We start from the raw sequence: 21,870 nt of genomic DNA, 5'->3' as shown, positions 1-21,870 counted from the left end.
ACATCCTCAAAGGTACCTCAAAGGCTTCTCCACACGCTCCCTTCTTGGCCTTTGGGGCACCTGTGACTGTTTGCTGGGCGCTGGCTGGCTGTGGATGAAGGGCAGGTTGCCTAGGTCCTGGCTTCCACCAGTAGAGGATCCTAAATGCGCCTGTGGGACCTCCCCAGCAGATCCCGAAGACTGATCCACCGGCATGCTCTCCGCTGCATCCATATCCAGACTAACTGGGGCCCTGCTGGAACGTGGAAGTTCCTCCGTGACCGCCACAACACCAGAGCGCTGCAGCCTGTTCTGAGCAGCTTTGATCTCCAAGCTGATGCTCTTGTGCTTTTTTGGCGCTGCTCTTGATGGCAGGAATGGCAGCACCAGCTCCCCATCGTCACCGTTGCTGCCCTCACTGTCGCATTCATCGCCGCCGCTGGCCGCCGCTGGCCGCCGCTCTCTGCCTCGATCTGCGCTTTGCTGTCCGATATTTCAAGGCTGCCTTCTCCAAGAAAGATTTCAGCCTGGGACCCTCTGGCGCAGCCGAATTTGGCTGGAATTCCTCCCCTCCATACTCATCCATGCTGCCCAAGCCTGCTACAGCTTTCTCCACCTGCCCCGTCGCCTGCCGGCGAGCCACTAGCATGAAGCGCCATAGTGGGCTGTCGTCCTCCCACAGCGCTGTCATTTCTGTCAGCCCCGCAAGTGCTGCTTGAGCTGCCGCCTTGGGCCCTGCATTGCCCCTTGGAGCTTCTGGGCTCGCCGAAGTCAGCTCACTCGACAACTGCATGTCTATGTCACTGGCTTCCAGCTCAGCTGATGGCTGCACATCAGCATCAGATGCGTCCGGCTGGCCACTATCACAAGCGGCGGCACTGTCCCTTGTAAGGGCCATGGCAGCCCGTAACCCGCTGAAGCCGCCCCCAGCTGCGGTGCGCATGATGCCAAGGTATCTCAGCAGCTGGTTTTTGCTGGCGCCCAAGCATAGGAAGACCTTGACCACATGCCAGCACATCCTCCCCATCCGGCCAGCTGTACATGAGCACTTTGGCTCCTGTTCAGTCCCCTCTGACAGCTGCACCGTGTGCACAGCTGTTGCACAAGATGCGCTCTGGACTTCTGCTGTCCCGCCGACAATCCGCACTGAGCTGTCTGGCTGCCTTCCTGCCACTGTGAGGGCTTTCAGCACGCTGTGGTAGGCTGGCAAATTTTTCTGGGCGCCCAGGTCTTGGTCCTGCATCCTAAAGTGATATATTCTGCCACCTTTGTATGGAGAATCCACAGCAGCCAGTCTATCCGGCGGTTGCACAGGCGCCGCCGTCCACTCAGAAAGCAGAACTGCACACAGATCAGAAGAAGACAATTCAGTGTCATAAAATAACCCACAGGCTGCAAAGCTTTCGGAGTTAGTCAGTGATTAAGTGTCATGGAAAGATTTGGTAGGCATTCACCTTCAGTGTCTTGTGCCACCCTTCAATGTGCGAGGTGCAGTTGATAGCGCAGCCAACCAAGTCCCGGAAAATCTGCATGATCATGCCTGCGCCATTTCCATCCGTCACATCAGCAAGGAGAATAGCAGAGTGGTAAGGACCAGGCAACAGTTCTTGTGTTTTGAGCACGTACCCAATTTGCCACCCCATTCCTTCCTGAAGTAAGCCACAAAGACCTCTTCCCCCGCCCATCGCTGGCAGAATGCCTCCAGCATTTCCTTTCCAATGCGGTGCGCATCGGCTTTGGACACAGCGGCTTCTTTGAAGCGCATTATCTGCAGAAGATCTCCAAACATTGGCTCCACATTTGCCTTGGCCTTGACCTGCAGAAATATACAACAACTACCGTTCTTGCATCTATTGAGGTTGATGTACACTTTTATTGAAATCACCTGCTGACATTTGGCAGAGGTCTGAGGTTCTACCTTGGCAAACAGCTGCTTCTTCCACGCCTTCTGGATGTGCCAGTGGCAGAGAAAGACCGGCACCGCCAACGCAAAAGCTGAGGTCACAGCAGCAATCTCCGCATCGCATGCATCCACAATGACGGCTAGAGGCTGCCAATCTGGCTTTGTCTCCCTCACCTGCATTGGAAAACTCAGATCCAGCCACATTCCATCAAAGTGACTTTCTTCCTGTCAAAGATTGTGTACTTGTCTTGCAGGTGGTGGGCCCAAATTATACCAGCTGCTCTGAGGAATTACCTTTGCAGTCACTGCTTCGATGAATTTCTGTAGGAGATCCGCGCGCTCCTGGCTGCAGATCAGGAAGGCTATTGGCACAGCCTTGTTGTGGTCGTCCACCACCACCAGTGTGAACACTGGAAATTTCTGCGTATTGCAATTGAAGGTGGAGTCCAGCTGCAAGGGCCGCATGTGGCCCCATCTGATGGCTGCTTCCACGTTGCAGTCCTGCAATACTGCTATCGCGAAATGCGTCCACTGCAGCGGGTCAAATTGATACATCTTCCCAGTCTCCGCGCTGGCCTTGGGGGTTACCAGATGTGGCGAGTCATCCCTCTCAACATTGAGAGAATCTGGTTTGCTCAGGTCAACATCAGCCCCATCAAATGCTGGGTCAAGAGCAGTGTCTGCTGGTGTGCTGTCATGCTCCTCGGCCTGGCTGGCTGTCCCACCCTGTGGCACCTCTGACACGGAGGCAGCAGCTGCTGTGCTGCCTTGCTTCCTGGCTGCCAAATATGCCTCATCCCTGGTTCCCTCCATCGGTTTCTGCAAATCCAGGTAGAGCGTGTCTGCCTCATGTTGCTCAGCCCACATGTGCACGCTCTCCTGTGGGTTGTCGCTGAACAACCACTCCCTCCTGTCGAGACCCCTCCGCATGTTGGCAACATCCATGACTGTCAGGAAATAGTCCTTGGGCGGCTGCGACTGACCATAGTTCCTGGCTGCTGTGATCCTGTCAGTGACATCAGGATTCTGTGCCATGTATCGATCCAGGAACTCATCCTTATTCTGCTGGACGATGTCACTGTTGGACAGACCTCTGTGGATCTTGATTTGCACCCTCATCCGCAGTGCCTCAGAGACCCGGTGGGCGGTGTAGGTCAGGCCAGGACCCACCTGAACATATTCATCACAATTTGTTCAAGACTTTTACACCATACTAACTTTAAGCATGTTGAGGTCTGTTGACGTGCTACAACTGTGCTTCATGGAAACAGTCATGTAGCAACCGCACACAATGGCGATTGGACAAGGAGCATACACACCTGCGCATCTGGACCGTGGTTGATGTGATCCCTGTCATAGTATTGTATCTCCACGATGTCCTCAGTGCCCGGTTGGCGTCTGTAGCCATACCGCACAGGGCAGCCCACCCACACAGAACAGCCAAGAGCCATCCTATCCATCCTGCTTGAAGTACCTGGCTCTTCCTGCTCACCATCACCAGCGCTGCAGGCATCCTCCGCTTTGGTGTCCAAATTCCTGTTATCCTCAGGGCCACCGCTGCAGTGGCGTGTCCCCTTCTCGATGTATGCATTTTTCCGCGCCACCTGCACGACGCAAGCACAGGGCGCTAGCTCGAAACCCTCTTCTCCGGAATCAGATCTGCTCAGATCAACACTGCCTTCCGTCCATCAACTCAGAGAGATGGCACCGAAATCAGTCTTGCTATCAAAATCACCTTTTCACCATCGTCATCTGCATGCATGGCATCGGATGCCTTCTTCTTCTTCTCGGGTGGAGTCTTTTTCTTGTAAAATATGCATTGGCCCCTGGCGTTCTCGCCCAGTCTGAAATCTTCAAGTCTATTGGCTGGAATAAATGTAGAATAATAGCACAAATTATCCTTCTTGTTATACACTCGTCGCACCAACTTCAACTCTTTGCAGTTGATATCGAAGATGCCCTGGGGTGGGATGCACAGCAGCTCTCTACGCTCCTCGGCAGAAATGTTGGCTGCCTGAGGTTTCGAATCGGTCATAATAATAAGAACTGTGATGTCCGAAGTTTAGCTCACAAAGTGTGAGGCAGGATTAGGCTTGGACCAAAGCTCGATCTAGAAGGCACGCCGCGAGATTCGCCCAAGGTGAAAGTGGATGAAGACTAGGAATGGAAGGGCGCACCGCTGAGGTGGCAACACTTAAAAGTTTGTGCGACGGCGTTCTTACTCTCGCAGACGGTACTTTCCTCCGAAAGCCCAATCGAGGACAGCAAAAGCTGTTGCACTCAGCCACAGCGCGTTGCCTGTAAAGCTCAGCAAAGTTTATATAAGGTGTAGAAAGAGGTCGAGCGGCCACGAAACTCCGCGTTGCTCACCTGTCGGACCCGGATCTAGTGCGGGGATATCACAAGATCTGCACGAATGGGCGACGGGAATCTGATATGAAACCCGTTTGAAGCAAAATTTACGCATACAAAATGTGAACGCTTGTTTTATCGCATCAAGCCAGCGATAGGTGAGGAGCCCACCGCTGCAGCTGTTCTTTCCGCTATATCCAGATGTGTACTTCTTTTAGACAAATTACTTGACAAAAGCATGCAGATGGTCCCGAGAAAGCTAAAATGGGAAAAGGGTTCAAGGTCCAGGACAGCACAGCTTACAACTGGGGAGCGAAGCTGCTCCAGCTGTCCAGCTGGATATGAACTATCAGCCGCTGCAGTCCTGCAGTGCGAGTGCATTGCATTCCGACGAGACTCAAGACTTTGTGTGGACTGGAAAGTGTGCAAGGAGTTGAGCAGGCAGGGGCAGACATGAGCATCATTTGAGGGGTTCTGTGCACTGCTGCAGGATCCCCACGCCGAGGAGCTAGACCCCAGCAATGGGCAAGCGCAATGGCCGCTACCCTCTTGTGGCTGCGCTGCCGCTGCTGTTCCTTCTTCTGACTGCCGCGCCGCTGCGCAGCGCGGCACAGGGCCTGCTTCTGGGCGACCGCCTTGGGGCCACTCCCTCTCTGGGCCGACTGCTCGACCGTGCAGGCGCAGGCACCAGCAACACAGCCGCCACCAACCCGGCCGGCGCCGGAGCGGTCAGTGCCGGCGCGGCCGGCGGCGGAATCACCGGCCCAGTTGCGGCCGGCGCTGGCGGCGCGGCCGGCTCCCGGGCACTCGCTCCGGCCCCTTCAGGTACAGCTCCTGTATGTGCTGCCTTTACCTGCATGTTCCCCCACGTAGCCGTGTAGCTGTGTGCCTTTTATCAGCGTAGCTGCGTAGCTGTTTGCCATGTATGAGGGCAGGGCTCATCAAGAAGTCAAGCAGTCAGCCCTCTGTGTAAGGAGCTGGCCGGGCTTGGAATGTCTGTGCTACCTGCACCTGCAAGTGCTCGACTTTACTAGCGGGTCTGACCACTAAAGCCCAGCAGGCAGTCCTGTGCGCATGGTCCTGATCTCCTTGAACTGTGTGGAATTGGACCCCCGGCAATGCTGAGGCAGTAAGCATGACAATGAGAGAGGCTCAAGGACAGCCGCAGTGTACTGCCAGTCTGCCCCTGAACGCCAGCAGCTGGGAATAAGCCAGGGGTACACTGGGCGCTGGCGTGGCAATCAAGGGTCTGTCGCAAGAGCACAAGGGGAATCATTTTCCACACCATGACACGTGTGAGGGCTGCGGGCACTCGCAGCATGAAAGTGAGGCACAGCAGAAGGACAATGCTTGCCTCATGCAGTGCATCAAGATCGGGACAATACAATCTCCAAAGCGATCACATTTGCATTCTGCGGTGCAGGCTCAACGGAGGCGTCCACCATTCGCACAGCGTCCCCCGGTTCCTCCCCCGGCAGCGTTCAGCAGTCCCCCACCTGGGAGTCCCCCAGCCCGGCAGGCTACAATCAGTCCCCCGGATATGAGTCTCCCAGCGGAGAGATCACCAGGGCGGGAGTCCCCCCCTCACCGGCGGCCGAGGTCCTAGTCCCGTCTCCCCCGCCGTACCTCCCCTCCTTCACGCCTGTTCAGGCCGCCGGGCCCCCCTCTCCGGCGGTGGCCACAGCTGCAGCATCACCCCCCCAGTCCTGGGGCGCAGCCGCCTCTCCGCCCTGGGGCGTTGTCTCCGCGCAGGCGGCCCCGCCGGCCGACAGCTCCGCCACCGCGCCGCCATCCCCTTTGCAAGGTATGCAGTGAAACAGCCCTGGCCATCCCCTTTGCAAGGTATGCAGTAAAACAGCCCTGAACTCAGCAAAATCCTCACATGTGAGACTATCCATGCGCAGTGCTCTCAAACCAAGCAACACTCCATCCCCATGGATTGCCGCTATTTGCACTGTCTTGCAACATATCCCACCCTTTTTCTTGGCAGCTTGAATATCTCCGGGTACTGGCTCGTTCGTACCACTGCCAACGTAAGCGCAAGAAATGAACAGGCGCCTCTTCTGTGGATGCAGCTGCGGAGTCTTACCCGCGGTGCGGCGCGGATGCTTGCAGCGCGCCGCAGCCGGCCGCGTTTGAGGGCAGCGACAAGTTTGGCAACCTCACCTTCACGCTGCAGCTGAGCGCCAACTCTGGGCTGGTGCCCTTTGGGCAGGCCCAGTCCTGGGCAGTGGGCAACGCCACGCTGGCGCTGCTTCTCCCCGTCATCGGTGAGCCTCGCTTTGCCCCAGCCAGGTGGGCTCAGGTGATCAAGGAATCAGTGGTGCAGCAGAATCACACAATCCGTTAGTCATCCCTGTGGATCAGAAGTTGAGCAGGGGAGGTGATGCGAGCAGTCAGGAACCTGCAGCTGTGTGGGGACAGTGAGCAAAGTGCAAGGTGCAAGGTCTGAAAAGGAAGCACCCGTGTTGAAAGGAAAAGAAGTAACAATCAGGATTACAAAACAATTTAGGTCTGGGCATGGGTGGCAGGCTGATTATCCTTTATGTACTCTGTAGTGCTCAAGCTAAAACCCGCGCCCCTGGCGGTGCGGGAAACATTTTCGAAGCAACTCTTGAAGGTCTTCCTGACTCCAAAATTAACAGGGTTATGCCCTATCACGACGACAACATGCATGCTCAAGCACTGTACTTGCGCAGGTAACAAGGCGGCTGCAATTGCCTCAGTTGAGCCGCTGGCCACGGACCAGAGCGGCAGTGGAGTGCAGTCCGTACGGGCCAAGGTGCGTGCTGTGCATCCTCTCTGCTGTTTTCTAGCCCGCTGACATCTGCGGGCCAAGGTGCATGTTCTGCGTCTGCAATGCTGTTTGTTTTTCAACGGGCGTGGTTTCTGAGAGCTCATGAGACCAGTGCAACCAGCGCGGGTCCTGGCCAAGAAATGCATGCGCAAGTGTTTGCTCATTGAGATGCCGGCATGACGCATGCTGTGACAGAATCCGCGTTAGGAACGGCCAAAGGGTACTATACGACAAGAGATAATGAGCATTTCAAGTGTATCCCCACCACCCCTTCCCACAATTCTATGACCATTTATCCGTGTTAGGGTTTCTCACTGGGTTTAGGGTTGAACCCTGCCGCAGCAATTTTTCCCGGGTCAAAGCGCCCCCAAGTGCTTGCGCACCGGTTTGGCTTGCTGAGAACTGAGTCCGGCCTCTTGTGCAGGTGGAGGTGAATTCCACTCGGCTGCACCTGTCCACGATGCTGGCAGTGCTGCAGCAAACGAGCCAGAACCGCGAGTTCCTCAACCGGCTGCGCGCGTTCGGCCTGGGCAGCCTCATTGATGCATACCTTACTAACATCGCCAGCTCGGAACGCGCGCGCGTCGGCGGCACGGTGAGACAACCCACAAGTTCTGAGGGCTGAATGGTGATCCTGGTCAAGCAAAGAGCGTGCTGCGGCGCATTCATGACGCAGTACTCCATGTGCCCAGCTGCAGGACAGCAGCTCTCTTTCTTGTGACTACATGCCTATCTGGCAGTGCAGTACTGGCAAAATTGGTTTTGTCCGAAGAGAGTGGAGATCCAGCGGCTGTGATGTGCTAGCAGGACAGTGTAGCAGTCAGTCCATCAACAGCTTTGCAAAATCGTCAAGCTTCCAATGACATTCCATAGCATTCCATTCCGCCACATGCGCATACTCAGACTTCCTGCTCAAGCCATCCTGTGTCACTGCCTGCCTTGCAGGATGGATCCACTGCACAGGCGCCGTCTCCGATTGCACTCGCGCCGTCGACACTTGCCCCGGCTTCACAGCTGCCCGCACAGGTGAGACGGTCGCCGGGACTTGTTGCTGATACCGTATATGACTCTGACTTGTTGTCGATTCTGGGAGCTTGCCAACCCATCGTGAGGCAAACCTATGCCACCCGCTTGAGCTTATCCATACTGGCATGTGACAGCACATGAAACAGCACCTGTTGATGCTCTGGGTTGAGCAAACTAGCTGTCTTTAGCCTTGCAGCATTCATCAATTTGTTGGGTCTCTTGCCTAGCAGCACAGTAGCAGACTTCAAGTCTGTGTACCCCTCCATCACTATACTCTAAGGCATCCCCATAAGGCATTATAGCTAAAACTTGCTGCAAATGCTCTCACATGTGGTGGGTGGACTCTGCAAGGGGCAAAGACTGCAGCTCGGGCTGAAAGGCCATAGGCAGCAGTCTTAGCGCTTTCACAAGGTGTTGTCTACCGTATTACTGGGTGAGCTGACCAGGCGGATTTCTTAAAGCTCACGAGAAGCCCATGTGTCTATATAGGAAGGGGCCTTGAAATAAATGTTGACAGGGGATGCTGCTGCATGCAGGATCTGAGCACCGCAGCTGCTCAGCAGGCTGCCCAGGCGCCCGCCTCCGGGCTGCCCACCAGGCAGGCGGTTGCTGCACCGGCCCAGACGCGGCTGGTGCCCGCGCGAGTTTCCGGGGCCATCGACCTTGCACCCGCTGCGGCGCCACCAGCTGAGAGCAACCAGATCGTGCCAGGCGTTGTGCAGGGTCCCATCGCCGTTCAGGCAAGCTCCTGCACTTGAGCTTGTAATTTCTTGGCTGCATTGCCTTTGTTGCGGCAGTCCTGAAGGTGATTCCTTTTTGCTGGAGTTCCTTGGCAATTTGGGTCTTAAGTTCCGGTTTGCTGCTGTGCGTACTGCTGTGACTCTACCAATCAGTGCATTTTGGGGCCCATCTGTGGTGTGCTGCACTGCACTCTTCTAGAAGAGCAACGCATTTCCCCTTCCTTACACTGCCAATGACGTCCCTGGGGAGATCACGGCCCCGCCTGGTGCACCCTGTCTGGCATCGGCTGGTTTTTAATGTGTTGTACTGTGGCATCTGATGCAAGAGCGCTGCATCCGCTAATCTGCTCTTCTGACAGCAGCGTTTCTGTATGACGTCAGTCATGTCGTTATGTCAAGTCTTTTCTGTGCTCAAGGAGCCAGAAAATTGTGATCTTGACTAAGCTCACGGAGCCTAACATGGGTGTTTACAAACAAGGAATTGATGCTGTGCAGGCGCCAGCGGCCGCGCAGCCGTCATGGGGAGAGCCAATGCCAAATCAGACGCCCAGCCCCGGGGTGACTATGACAATGGCGCTGGTGGGCCCCAATTCGGCGGCGTTGACTCCCGCCGACAGATCAGCCATCCAGGTCGCCATGGCACAGGCCATCCCCGGCATCAGTGCGCGCCCCTTTAAATTTCTACCTTGTTTTTAATTTGACACCCTCTAGACCCTAAGGCCACAAAGCGCCGCACAGACCAAGCAAAAATGTCTGAAGCCGCTTTGCGTGTCCCCTTGATAGCCTCTGTGCCAGCTTTTTGGGGCTGGAATTTTCTTCCGTGCCACGTCCGCCCTTGCACACAGACAACTGTCTGCCGAGTGGTTGCTGATGTTTCTGCTGCATGCATGCAGCCCCCGATCAGGTGATAGTTGGCCCCGCCCCTCAGCCGACCAACGCCGCCGGTACCAGGAACCTGCTTCAGGCGCCCACATCCCCATCCGTCTACACCATCCAGGTGCGCTGACATCGTTTCATTTATCCACCCTTCTCGGCCAAAAACCAGGGGGAACTAAAGACTACCTGTAGTAGTACTAAAATAGTCTTTAGTACCCCCTGCTAAAACAATTAATTAATGCGGGTAGAATGAGTACCACACTTTCCATGGTCAGGGCTCATCCAATGTCAGGGCAGCGTGTGATAGGTCGTGTATATATAGCAGGGTTTGGGGGTTACTAATTCTAACGCAATTAACGCTAAAGTGGACCGCCAAATTGGACTGCAATTGGTGAAACAAGCATGTTGTTGCGCGCACAGGTGTTGCCCGGAGCGGCGAATGCGGCGGCTGTTGCGACGCAGGTGGCGGCTCTAGCGCGTAGGCCGGCCGACCAGCTGCTGCTGCTGCTGCGAGGAAAAGGTGCGCGACTCAAATGTCAGGGACACAGCCCTTATTTTGGATATATTGAGGGTTTTACGGTTTTTAAAATTGGATTTAGGGTTTGTGGGTGAAACAACACCAGGCTGCAGATTTTTGTAGGCCCCGCATACGTGGCTGCAGACGCCCTGCGAGTATGCCCTGTGGCCTTTGGCTTTGGGTCTGCCGACCTGTAACAAAAAATAATAATAATAATAATAATAATAATAATAATAATAATAATAATAATAATAATAATAATAATAATAATAATAATAATAATAATAATAATAATAATAATAATAATAATAATTATAATTATAATTATAATTATAATCATCAATAAAAAATGTAATACCGATCAACCCTTTTGTAGAGAGCCTCTTGCATGTGCTGTATAAATCTCTGGGGCTGAGAGATACATTGCATGGCAGGCATCTGTCATGGGGAACGGGTCTCTTTACGACCAGCGGCTGACAATATAGCACTTTACGGAGTTTTTAATTGATGCTGAAGTTGGAATGTGCGCAGGCTTGGACGTGTCAGGGGTTGCTATCACGAGCGTCAACGGGGTGCCCGTAAACGGCGCAGCCGAGGCTCCGGCCTCCGCCGTCGGCGCGCCAGCGGCCGCAGCCGCGTGGCCTGCCCTGCCTGAGTGGGCCTATCCATTCACCCCCGTCACAGATCTACCCAGCGCACCTGCCCAGGCATGCACCCTTCCTCCCCTCGGTACATTACAAAATTTTAATAGTTATTATTACTACAATTACACGCTTTCCTGCCAGAAGGCAAGGTGCGTCTTACAGACAAGCTACACATAAAGGCTGCCACAGGTCCTACCCCTTGTTGGACTTGCGAGATCCAAGCAAGACCCAATCAACTGGGGGCGTAAGAATGCCACGATATTCGTAAATTGCCACACTGGCTTCAGGACGCCACTTAGAAGAAAACCTGCTTTTCACTGGCATGCTAAGATTGCACACCTGACAAGCAGTGGCGTATTTTCCTTTCTGCAGGCGCCTGCAGGATCTGCTGTCGAGCCATTGCCCCCAGTCCAGGCGCCCTCTCAGGTTTCCAGCCCAGAAGTGCAGCTGGTCGGAGGCGCTCCCTCCACCTCCCCAGAGGTATGGCCAATGACTGGACTCCCACATTAGCTTACATGCAGGAAGTGGGACCCTGATCTTCCAATGCTTTAAGGATTATTTTACTTTATGTTTCACCTATATCACCCTAAAACCCTAAAAGAAACCCTAAATTTAACCCTGAAGAAAGTCCTCTGGTCTGGTGACCCTGCCTAGGGCATGTGTGTAGGATCCTCTCAACGTTAGTAATCGGATGACCTTTAGATGGGTCACCCACCGACAACATGCACAGCAGGGGTGTGTACAAGGCAGGCCCGGCTTGGGCAAATGTCACTGGGCATCAAGCATGCATGCTGCTCCTCTCTATGCCGTGCGGCGTTATCAAAGGCATCAAGTGCTCATCCTCCCTGAGAGGTTCTGGGTGTCTCTGCGCAACCCTTAGGGCTGAATGTTTGTATATATAGCCTTAAACCTTAAAGCCATGAAAAAGGAAGGTGACCTCACGCACCCCTTCAGAGCCATGCAAATGGACAAGCAGCCGTCTTGGCAGCTGGAGGGCGGGGGGTGCCGACAGCAGCCCAGGCTTTTCATTGGGGAACATGTTTTTCACGACAGTCTCACTAGGACTGATACTCCAGCGAGAACCATTCTAGAGTCGACCTAACGCCTGTGGGCTCAGCGATTGAATCTTGATCTGCCGAGAACTTGAGCAATATACCTGCCACCCAGCTGTATGTAGAATGCAGCTATGGTGGGCTCCTCTGGGTTCTTTTACAGGTTTCATGGGTTCCTTTTAGGGTTCATTTATATATAGGGTCATTAAATGTAACCCAGAGGGCCAGGCTGCATCCCTCCTAGTTAAAAAGTCCCGACGCCTTGTCAGCATCTTGAAAAACTTGTGCTTGCGGTTGCAGCAGGCGCGGCCGCCACTGAATTTCACGCTGGCGCTGCAAGGTCCCACGGTGGACCAGCTTGCGTCCCAGCCGCAGGCAGCAGACGTTCTCAAACGAGCACTGGCTGACCTGCTGCCGGGCGTATGTGAGTTTCTCTTTTGGATGTATATGACAGATCATTGGCAGATCTGTTGCAGGCTGCAGCAGTAATCTGTCTCCACTAAAGGACTGAAGCCCTGTTTGAATAGAGACACCTGCAGTCTAGCCAGTCCAGGAGGCAATTTTGCAGATGTTGACTTTGTTTTTAAGCCACTCATTCCCTTAATGAGGTGCGAATGGCCTGTGCGCGTAAGTGCGCTGCTAGGAGGGTGTGGGGTACGCACTCAGTGAGCAGCTTGTGATGATGCAATGCAACACAGCTTTCATGTGATAAAATGCACGTGTGGAATTCAGGTAACCCTGACAGGTTGGAGGATGTACAGAGGCATCACAGAAGCAAGTGGCTGCACAGGATCACTGCCAGTATTACTGCAATTCGCCGTATTCAATTGCGGCACTTTCATCTGTAGTCTGCTCGAGCTGTGATGCACTGGTCGAACAATGCTGAAATTGTTCTGTTCTTGTGGTGCGCAGTGCCGGACCAGATCGCTCTGTCGCAGCCTGCAGTACAGCGCGGAGGCACGCAGCCGCAGGGCCTGGCCGGCAGCGGCCGCCGCCGCACGCTGCTAGCGCTGCGCACCGCTGATGTCACCGCCGCCATCGTGACATCACCAGGGCAGGTGAGTCACCTCCCGTCTCCGTCAGCCTCGCCTTAGTCTTGCCTCAATGCCTCAGCCTCAGAGTCGAGCGTTCTTGCTCTGATCTCCTGTAAGAAGGCTCCGGGACTCCGGCATGAGAAGAGTCTGGCGGTGTCACAGCTGGGCTGAGTGACATGGAGTGAAAACATCCAGCAGTAACATGAGACGGCCAAATACCAACCAGAGATCTTATGTGCTGCACCACAGGAGGAGTCGGTCATGAAGAGCCTGAATGCTCTGGCAGCTCTGCCGCGGACCACACTGCTCCAGGCATTGCACTCGCGCGGTGAGTGGTTTTCGTAGTCTGCATGCCAGACTTTGCTGATGGTTTTTTAGGTATGTTAGAATTGCCTGGCTAGAGATAGCTGTAGGGGCCTCAGGTTGGGCTTGCACGGCCGACGGGGCAGATATGGTTGCTATGTAGCGAGAAAGGTCCAGCAGGGTCGATTAATGCATCCAGATTTCATGCTCTACACCACTGCTTGCATCCCTGGTTGCAAGCATGCATGACCGTTGTGTTTTGCAAGCTGCGTACTCAATTGATGCCCTGCTGTTCCAGGGCTGGAGATCACTGACGCTCGCGTGTCGGCTGTCAATGGCGTGCCGGTGCAAGAGGCTCCCGAGTCTGCCTCTTCCCCCACCGCGCCTGCCGGAGGTCCAGTCAGCAGTCCAGTCAGTGGTAGGGTCAGCTCTGCCGGGCAGCCCGCGTCAGCACCGGGCAGCGGTCTTGGGGCAACGCAGAAAACCTATATTGTTGCAGGTGATCCCACTTTTGGATCCTGTGTGCCGAAGTTAACGCAGAGGCAATTGGGCTTGAGCAGGGAATGGCAGGTGCATGGTACAGGGTGGGAAAAAGCAAATAGAGATTGCAGTGTCTTGAAGAGGGACACTGTCTTCAGATCCCAGGATGGGCCGATTGGAAACTGTGAAAGCGGGTGCACCCAGCAATGTGGCAAGCTTGGTAGCGAGACTCCATGCTTCCATGGCCGCAGAGCCGGGAACCTCCTTGCTGTGATGCAGAACAATGACTACCGCAGTCAACACCATATTTTGCACATAAATATTTTCATTAATTTGAAAAATGGTCGGAAATTAAGACTGCAGAATACAAACCCCAAAACAGTATATGAACAGTTTTGGAAAGCTCCCGCCGAGCCCAACCCATTGGTGATGATGAAACATCAACTCAAGGAAGGAGAGACTCTCAAAAACGGGTCCAAAAACATTTCGCGCATTTTGAGTGGTGCGGGATTTTTGGTGCTGACTATGTGGTTTTCTTGATGACTGTGCGCAGGCTGTGCGGCCGCGGCGCTGGCACTGTGTCTGGCAGCGGTTCTGTGCTGCTGCATACGCCGCCGCCGTGCTGCAAACCGGCAGCCGCCGCCGTCCCCCGTGTACATCACCGAGAGCGAGGTCCGACTGAGATTCCCGCTTCGTTTTGTCTTTACACTTCATGCACATTGACAGACAAATCTTTAAAGTGAGGCCATCTTCTTGTGCCTGCATATTGGCAGACTCATTGTGCGGTGTATGCACTTATGCCCCAGCACTGGCGGCTCTGCAATCCTGTTGCTCAATTCTGGGCTTCACTTGGTGTTGTTGCTGCATTTCCTGCATTCTCCTGCCGTGCGCTGTCATGCATGCATCATGTGCGCGCAGATCAGACTGAGACCCCCAATTTACTAAGTGGTGCTTGCCTTGATGCAGATTGATGTAGGATCTTTCAGAGTGAGGCTGCATGCCTGTGCCTGCATGCAGCAAGATCCCTTGTGCGGTGTATTCTCATGTGCCCTTGGCACTGCCGGTTCTGGAACTCGCTCACTTCCAGGCTTGTTGTTGTCTTTGCTGGGGATTTGATGCTTTCTCATAGCCCCGCGACTCACGCTCATGCAGGGGTGCTTGGACTACCCTGAACTAGTTATTTCATAAATTACCCCTAGCTCACGCATTTTCATGTGCGCGCAGGTGCGCGCTGACTCAGCGCTGCGCGGCATCGGCCGCGCCGTCTCCGGCGTTCCCGGCAGAGGCCGGGCCGGCGCCGCTCAGAAGCCGGTGGCGCGCGCGTTCTCGCAGCCCAGCAGGCGCGGCGGGGACGGATTACTCAGCGGCCACGTCAGCAGCACGGAGGCGGCCGGGGACGCCGAGAAGGGAACGCCGCCGCGGACCGCGGCCGAGGCGCTGGCCGCCATGCAGTCCCGGCTGGCCGCAGAGTCACCCTCGAGCCAGCCCCCGGCCGCCGACTTCTCCTCCCCCAAAGCCCCGGACACCCAGGTGCCATCCCGTTTCCTTTCGCAACGCTGACCGTAGCCTGCAACTGGCCTAGTGGCAGTTTTTGGAGCAACCAAGCAAGAAGGACCCCAAGTGCGGACAGCGCAGGCACAAATTGTGAGCTCAGTTGAAACTTTCCCTTTGCGCAACCTGCAGAAGCCGTGGGCGAAGCCGGCCGGCAATCCGCGCGCGGCCGCGCCGCCGCGCGCTGTAAGCGAGACGTTCCACGGCAGACGCATTCCCTGCGGCGGTTCGCGCCGTCACTCGATCATGTCATCGCTGCCCGCTGACGTGGCCATGGAGGCAGCGATGAGTAACCCCCTGGTGACAGGAAATACAAAAGACAGCGCTGTGGTCACTAACCCCATCAACCTGATGGACTCCAGCCTCAGCATCAGCACCGGCCGCTCCAAGTCCCCCAGGACCCCCCGGGTGAGCGCATGCTTATTGTATGCCTATACCGTTTACACTCCATTCCCCTGTCCCTGCTGCAGCGCGGTGCTGCATTGCAACTTCCCATTTTGCGCCTACAAAATAGACTCTCTGCGTGTCTCAATTGCCCGCCTGCAATCTTTCCAGTGTCACAGCCGGCCGCACGCAGCAGAACTGAGCCAGCAAACCTCAAAAAGAAGGTTTCTAGACTTCTAAGAGAATGCAGAGTGATGTCTCTGAAGTTTCTCAGGTGATTGGAGTGCATAGGAAATTCCTATTATTGAATACCAGGTACTACTGGGTGATAGAATTTTTCCCCACAGTGTGTGGTGGCTTTGTCCTGGCTTGGTGGTAGTGTTTCTTATTAAAAATTCTGCCGGTTGCCAAAGTGGCCTCCAAACGATCCTTAGGAACATATGATAGGGCACCAAAGTGGCAGAAAACAGGACTTTACAGATATTCTCCAGCAGAAATGAGGGTTTTGGGGGTTTGGAGCCTAAAAAGGGGGAAACATGGCTTCCTGCACCTCTTGAGATATCATCCAGAAGCCGATATGTGGCCCCAAAGTGTCCAACAAAAAGTGGCCAGAACGCCAAAACAACGCTTGTGTACTTGGTAAGAGCCACATTGGAGCCGGCTAAAACAAGCCCTGCTTGATGCACGCGCGCAGGCGCAGCCGTCAAGCCCGGTAGCAGGTGACCTGGAGGCAATTTCATCCGCGGGCATCAGCCGGCTGCGGCGAATGGCGAGCGACACTCAGGAAAGCTTAGATAGGCTGGGCTCCGGCTCAGGGACCCCCCGGGCCGGGGGGAGTACCTCGCCACGTCACTTCGCGAACCCCCTGCTCACCACCAGGTGAGGGAGTTACCGGGCTAGGATTTTCCTGTGTGTCTGACGCAAGGGAGTTTGTACCAGGGGGTCTTCGCTACCCCCTGTTCGTACTTGCAAGAGGGTACAGAGCAGAGTAGAGTAGAGTAGAGTAGAGTAGAGTAGAGTAGAGTAGAGTAGAGTAGAGTAGAGTAGAGTAGTATCTCCCGGTTCTTGAGGAATAGGATAGAGAGAACTGCATGATGGAGAGTGCATGCATGGCCACCCATCAGATGAAACCAACAACATTGATCAATGACAGGAGCCCAATACGTACCACGAGTGCGTGAGCCATGCAGCGGCCTCATTCTTCTTCCTATAAGTTAGGGTTCCCATCGGAGACTTCCTGCCGAAGACTCCAATGGGCCCTATTGGCTCTGCGTTTGCCAATATCTTGACATGGGTACCAAATGTTAACAGTTCAGATACATGTATACATGACGGCACTGGCTGGCGGGGTGCGGTATGAACACCGAGCACCGCGCCCACGGTTGATTAGGCCTTCATCTGGCGAGTCCGGACCACAAGGATCCAACAAGGGGTAGGTTTGTGGCAGCCTTTGATTGCAGCTTGTCTGCACGACGCACCTTGCCTCTTGGCAGGAAAGGGGTGTCATATCAATAAGACAAGCGGTTGAGCTGGTTGTGTGATTGCGCGCAGCCACAACTCGGCACTCCTCCTCAGCAGCGCAGGATCCAGCATACTCGGCGCTGAGGTGCGCACAAGAAGCTCGCTTCTCCTTGTCAGGTCAAGCAGCTGCAACTGTGAATACAGGTTCACAAAGCTGCAATTCCCACTGTCTTTGAGCAGGAGCCTATATTGTTAGATGCCTAAATATTATCTAGGCCTAAATTTTACTATAGGCATCCCGGCTTTCTAAAGGGGGCGCTGAGGCGCTTGCCGGCATGTGCTCTGTGGGGGATACACCTTCAAAGACATCCGTCGCCGATGTGGATTTCGCTGTTCGTTAGAGTTAATGCTGAAGTGTGCATGCATGATTAGGGCTTGGATTAGGGTTCAGGAATGGGGACTGGTTATTTTCCCGGACGACGACGACGGCAAAAGTACCCATATTTCACAGACAATGATGCGGCAGTAGGCCGGATGCTTCAGGGGTCGGTGGGCGGACTCAAAGCAAAATGTTCTGTGCAGGTCATGCGCACGCCACAGGGGACTCCAGTGCAGGCAGAAAACATGGCCAACGTGCAGTACGCAGTGCAGGACATCATCGACCGCGGCAACGTCCTGGCAGGTGCTTGACTTTGAATTCGAACCTGAGTTGGTGGCCTGAGGGTTAGTCAAGGAGGGCTGACAGGGACAGAATATTACTGGGAGTGGGCATGCGTGGCAGTGTCTGCCTGAGTCAGAAAAGGTCATAGTGCGTTTTTATCAAGAGGTTGTGCTTTGGGATCTTGCTCGATCCTCAAAGACTGCTGGGTTTGCGGTGAGGCTGTTGGTGAACCTATTTCTTTTTATGTTCAGGAATTTACGAATTTGGGTTAATTTGGGTTAATCCTAAAAATTCAGAGCACAAATAAATGTGTGCCTCTGAACCCGGTTGCGAGCTGATGTGTGCGCGCAGGCAAGTACGTGCTGCAGCAGGGGGTGGTTGCCGGGCAGGCCAGTATCACGGCGGCTGCGCAGGAAAAACGCTTTCCCAACCGCGCGGCGCTGTGCCACTTCTATGTGGATGTGGCTGACTTTGACAGGGAACGCCTCCTGCTGGATCGGCTGACTAGGCACGTGCCAGGTGAGACTCCCTAGTTTGTACCTTCTTTATAGTTTTTTACTACCGGCGAAGGGCGAAGGGCGGCACATTGCTGAGCACCGTGCCCACAGTTTATACGGTCTTGCTTGGATCTGGCGAGTCCAACAAGGGTCAAGGACACTGCGCAACCATGGCACACATTTCTTACCATCCTGTCCGAGCTGCAGCAGACAGGGTCCTAGTGTCACTCTGCAATAGAGGAATGGTTTGAGACCTTGACACATAAGGAGGTCTATGCCCTGCGCGCAGCTTTGCTGGACGCGTTTGGGAAGGGGGACATCCCGGGGGCCCCGCACCTGCCGCCCTGCTTAGTCACCGACACGGGTGACTACACTCTAGCAGAGTGGCCATCCAAACGTGCCAGGTGCGCCGCTGCACCTCCTTTTTTTAAAGGGTGTCTTCTACCCTAAACCACGACTTGGACAAATTGCGGTGATCTGCAACGGGGTGTTGACCGGTCACTGCACTACTGAGCACCGCGCCCACGGTTGCCTGGGTCTTGCCTGGATCTGGCGAGTCCATCAAGGAGTAGCATATGTGGCAGCCTTCACATGCAGCTTGTCTGCAGACGCACCTTGCCTCTAGCACGAACAACGTGCAATCATAATGAGAAAGAATGATATGATTTGGAGCACCAAAGTCATGATAAGCGTCTGACGGGGTATATATTGATATTTCGGGTTTGGATAGCATTAAAGCCCTCAACCCTTAATTTTCATTGTGCGGCGCAGGGATCCGGACGAGGTGCAGAAGCGCGCAGTGCTGGCGATGGTTGTCAAAGCACTGGCCGGCCTGCATTCTGCCGGCGTCGCGCACTGCGCGCTCGGCCCGGGCACGGTGCTCTGGTACGCGCGCGACAACGCCATGAAGCTTGCCGGCCTCGGCTGCGCGGCGGAGCCGGGGCAGGCCACGCGCGTTTCCCCCGCGCTGCGCTATGCTCCCCCCGAGGTGCGCACGCTTGCAGCGCATACAAAGGTCGTGCTGAAGGCCGTGCTTGCATGGCCCCAGCTCGGTTGCCATGAGCGACAAATTACCTGGCTAGAAAGCACGTTTCTGTAAGCGGTGATCCTGTTGGGGTGTGAAGCCGTAGCATTGGTGCCAACTTGTGGCGTTCACACTGATACTGATTCGCCGAACCACACACGCGAGTGATGGTATGCCTCATGCGCCGGCCGGGGCATTTGCCGCTCCGGCCCAGCCTCTCTGACGCGCGCGGCACGACAGCCTCAGGGGTTGTGAGTTCTCATGGTGAAGCTGAGATCACATACAGGGCAATGCAGCAGCGGATGCGCCAAAAACCGCTCTGCTGTGAGGCTGAGGCCATGTCAGCAGAGCGATGCATGCGCCTCATGCACGCGAATTTGTGAGCAGGTTATTGCTGCGGCGGGAAAACGGACCGCGTCACTGCCAGCCAGCTTTGCCATCGACATGTGGTCTCTGGGCGCCATCGCGTATGAGATCTTTGCAGGGTGAGCTCCTATATCCTTCAGCAATAAAGCATTACTGTAGTGACCGGTCTAAACCCCGCAGGAAATAAATGTTTTCGACCCAAAAGGGTTGAATATTAAGACTCTATTTCCCAAAATATAACCATATGACGATTTTGAGACAGAGTCGGAAAGCTCTTGACATACCCAATCCAATGGAGCAGGCCCCTGGTGATAAAAATGTCAGGAAGGCCCCTAAATGTTGCATTCCAATGTTCCCTGCACCACCATGGGGGTGCGGGGTTTGAGTGACCACTACGGTAGTGCACAGTCTGCTGTACTTTCCTTGTGGCTTGCCAGCAAGCGCTGGCAGATGGTGTTTTTGCAGAGCAGCTGTCCTCCTGTGTCCTGTCAGCAGGTCAGTGACCAAGAGATGACCAGACAGTGTTGTCAGTGCTGCGGTTGAAGTCTCATTGCTGGCTGCTACAAGCCATTGCTGGCCGTCGAATTTCCACCACCAGCTTGGTGGTGTGCAAGTGCACGATTCACAAGAGTGCAAGCGTGTGGCGCATCTTGCTGTGTACGGTCCACGGCAGCGCCCTAAGTCCGGGCGGTGGGATTTCTTGCATGACAAGGGGGTGAGATTTTATTGGGTGTACGTTTTACACCCCAAAGTTGGCCGGGACCCTAGACCCACCCACCCACCACCCTACAAGCTGCCTGTTGTGGCTTGTTTGGTGGTCACGTGACCCTTGATTACTCACTAAATGGCACGATGAGTCATCATTGACCCCCTGGTGGGTCTAAACATTTTGGCAAAAGTTGACCCACCGTCTGGGACCCACCCACCCACTATTAGGGGGTGGGTATTGAGGACTTAAACATTCTCACCCCCTTGTTGCACGAGTCCAAAAACTATGTCCTAAACAGGCGCGTTGCAATGTCTGCGCAGGCGTCCCCTGTTTGGCAATGACGTGTCCCCCTCCAACTTTGCCGCTATGATGGCCGGCAAGGCAGCACTGCCCTGGGAGGGAACGCGCGCGCCAGCACTCGCGGCCATTAACAACGTTGACGCGCGGCTGCTCATCTCTGGCCTTCTCAGGTGTTGCACCGAGCAACACTAAGCACGCCGTCTCATGTCTCATGTCGGCCATAACATTCTATTACACTTCTTTTCTGTGTGTGTGAGGAAATTTCCATGTTGCTGAGGATGCCCAATAAGTCCATGGTCTCGACATGTGCAATGCTCCTACAGTGGGAAGCGGTTTCTAAGCACAAAGCAAGCTCTAGATCTGTACGAAAGCACATTGATTCCATGTCGGTTTCAATGAGCGTGCTGGTGCCTGTGCAGGCGCAACGCATCGGAGCGCTGGCAGATGCGCCAGGTGCTCGGCTGCGCCCTCTTCCGGCCCCCGACGGCCGCCGCCCCGGCGGCGCGTCCGGCAGCCGCCGCCGTGGCCGGCCCGGCCGACGCGGCGCAGCGCAGCGCGAGCAGCACGCCGGCTGCGGTGACGCCGCGCTTCGTCAGCACCATGCCATCGCCGCAATCGCGGCGCACCACAAGCGAGGGCGCTCGGAGCCTGGAGGATGCTGCGCTCTACGCCACCGCGCACCTCTCGTCAAAGCGCGGCGGCCAGTGATGCAATATATATTGAAACATAAACAAAATATTACTGTACTTTTGGGTCGTGGGCGGAGATCGACTGCTGTTTAGTAGGGGGGAGGTAACTATAGGAAGGCACTCTTGGGTTTTGGGGACAAAACTTAACGCAGCATAGTGGCATCTGGGGTGACAGTACTGAAATGTGAAGTGGGATACTCCATTCTTTGAGTTTGCAGTCGTTTCGAGCTCCCCAGCCCCTGTTTTTGTAGCTCCATTTGCATTTGAGAATGCCAGGTGGAATGCAATGCGACGACCATCCATTGGCAATGGACTCCAACTCCTTTCTTATGTAATCATTCCAGCTATTTTGAAGCCTGCCCCGATCTTCTGAAGGCCGAGGTCACATATATACCTCGCCCACTGCATGGACGCCGCGAACAACGCGAAACACTAGATTTTATGCAAATGGAGAGCCGGCGACGACGATATCGATCCCGTCTCAAGAGGCTCGTGGGAGCGTCCTTGACGTGGCGTTTATATTTT

General features: G+C 54.9%; 3 protein-coding genes across 3 annotated transcripts; 2 read left to right on the top strand and 1 right to left on the bottom strand.

Moving 5' to 3' along the window:
• Positions 1 to 4,169: 4,169 nt before the first annotated feature.
• COCSUDRAFT_68421 (hypothetical protein) lies at positions 4,170 to 9,977 on the top strand (the record flags this gene model as incomplete). Its single annotated transcript, XM_005642596.1, has 11 exons — positions 4,170 to 4,392; positions 4,725 to 5,059; positions 5,658 to 6,038; positions 6,310 to 6,504; positions 6,934 to 7,016; positions 7,456 to 7,626; positions 7,977 to 8,057; positions 8,594 to 8,773; positions 9,293 to 9,458; positions 9,691 to 9,794; positions 9,966 to 9,977. The coding sequence occupies exons 2-11, from the start codon at positions 4,756 to 4,758 to the stop codon at positions 9,975 to 9,977; spliced, it is 1,677 nt and encodes a 558-aa protein (XP_005642653.1). The 5' UTR covers positions 4,170 to 4,392; positions 4,725 to 4,755.
• Positions 9,978 to 10,032: 55 nt separating this feature from the next.
• Positions 10,033 to 10,530, bottom strand: COCSUDRAFT_60595 (hypothetical protein; the record flags this gene model as incomplete). Its single annotated transcript, XM_005642595.1, has 2 exons — positions 10,033 to 10,180; positions 10,325 to 10,530. 2 exons carry the CDS (start codon positions 10,528 to 10,530, stop codon positions 10,033 to 10,035), a joined length of 354 nt encoding a protein of 117 aa, XP_005642652.1.
• A 181-nt stretch (positions 10,531 to 10,711) lies between these two features.
• Positions 10,712 to 21,693, top strand: COCSUDRAFT_68420 (kinase-like protein; the record flags this gene model as incomplete). Its single annotated transcript, XM_005642594.1, has 18 exons — positions 10,712 to 10,919; positions 11,217 to 11,314; positions 12,187 to 12,310; positions 12,799 to 12,944; positions 13,170 to 13,248; positions 13,522 to 13,722; positions 14,257 to 14,375; positions 14,928 to 15,233; positions 15,387 to 15,662; positions 16,333 to 16,517; positions 17,190 to 17,244; positions 17,682 to 17,781; positions 18,112 to 18,279; positions 18,547 to 18,661; positions 19,029 to 19,245; positions 19,669 to 19,766; positions 20,677 to 20,826; positions 21,076 to 21,693. 18 exons carry the CDS (start codon positions 10,712 to 10,714, stop codon positions 21,362 to 21,364), a joined length of 2,934 nt encoding a protein of 977 aa, XP_005642651.1. The 3' UTR covers positions 21,365 to 21,693.
• Positions 21,694 to 21,870: the final 177 nt, after the last annotated feature.

Source organism: Coccomyxa subellipsoidea, assembly GCF_000258705.1.
Source record: "Coccomyxa subellipsoidea C-169, whole genome shotgun sequence".
In the NCBI taxonomy this organism is placed as follows: domain Eukaryota; kingdom Viridiplantae; phylum Chlorophyta; class Trebouxiophyceae; family Coccomyxaceae; genus Coccomyxa; species Coccomyxa subellipsoidea.
Note: the sequence above shows the minus strand (reverse complement) of the source record. Positions and strands in the feature narration are given on the sequence as shown.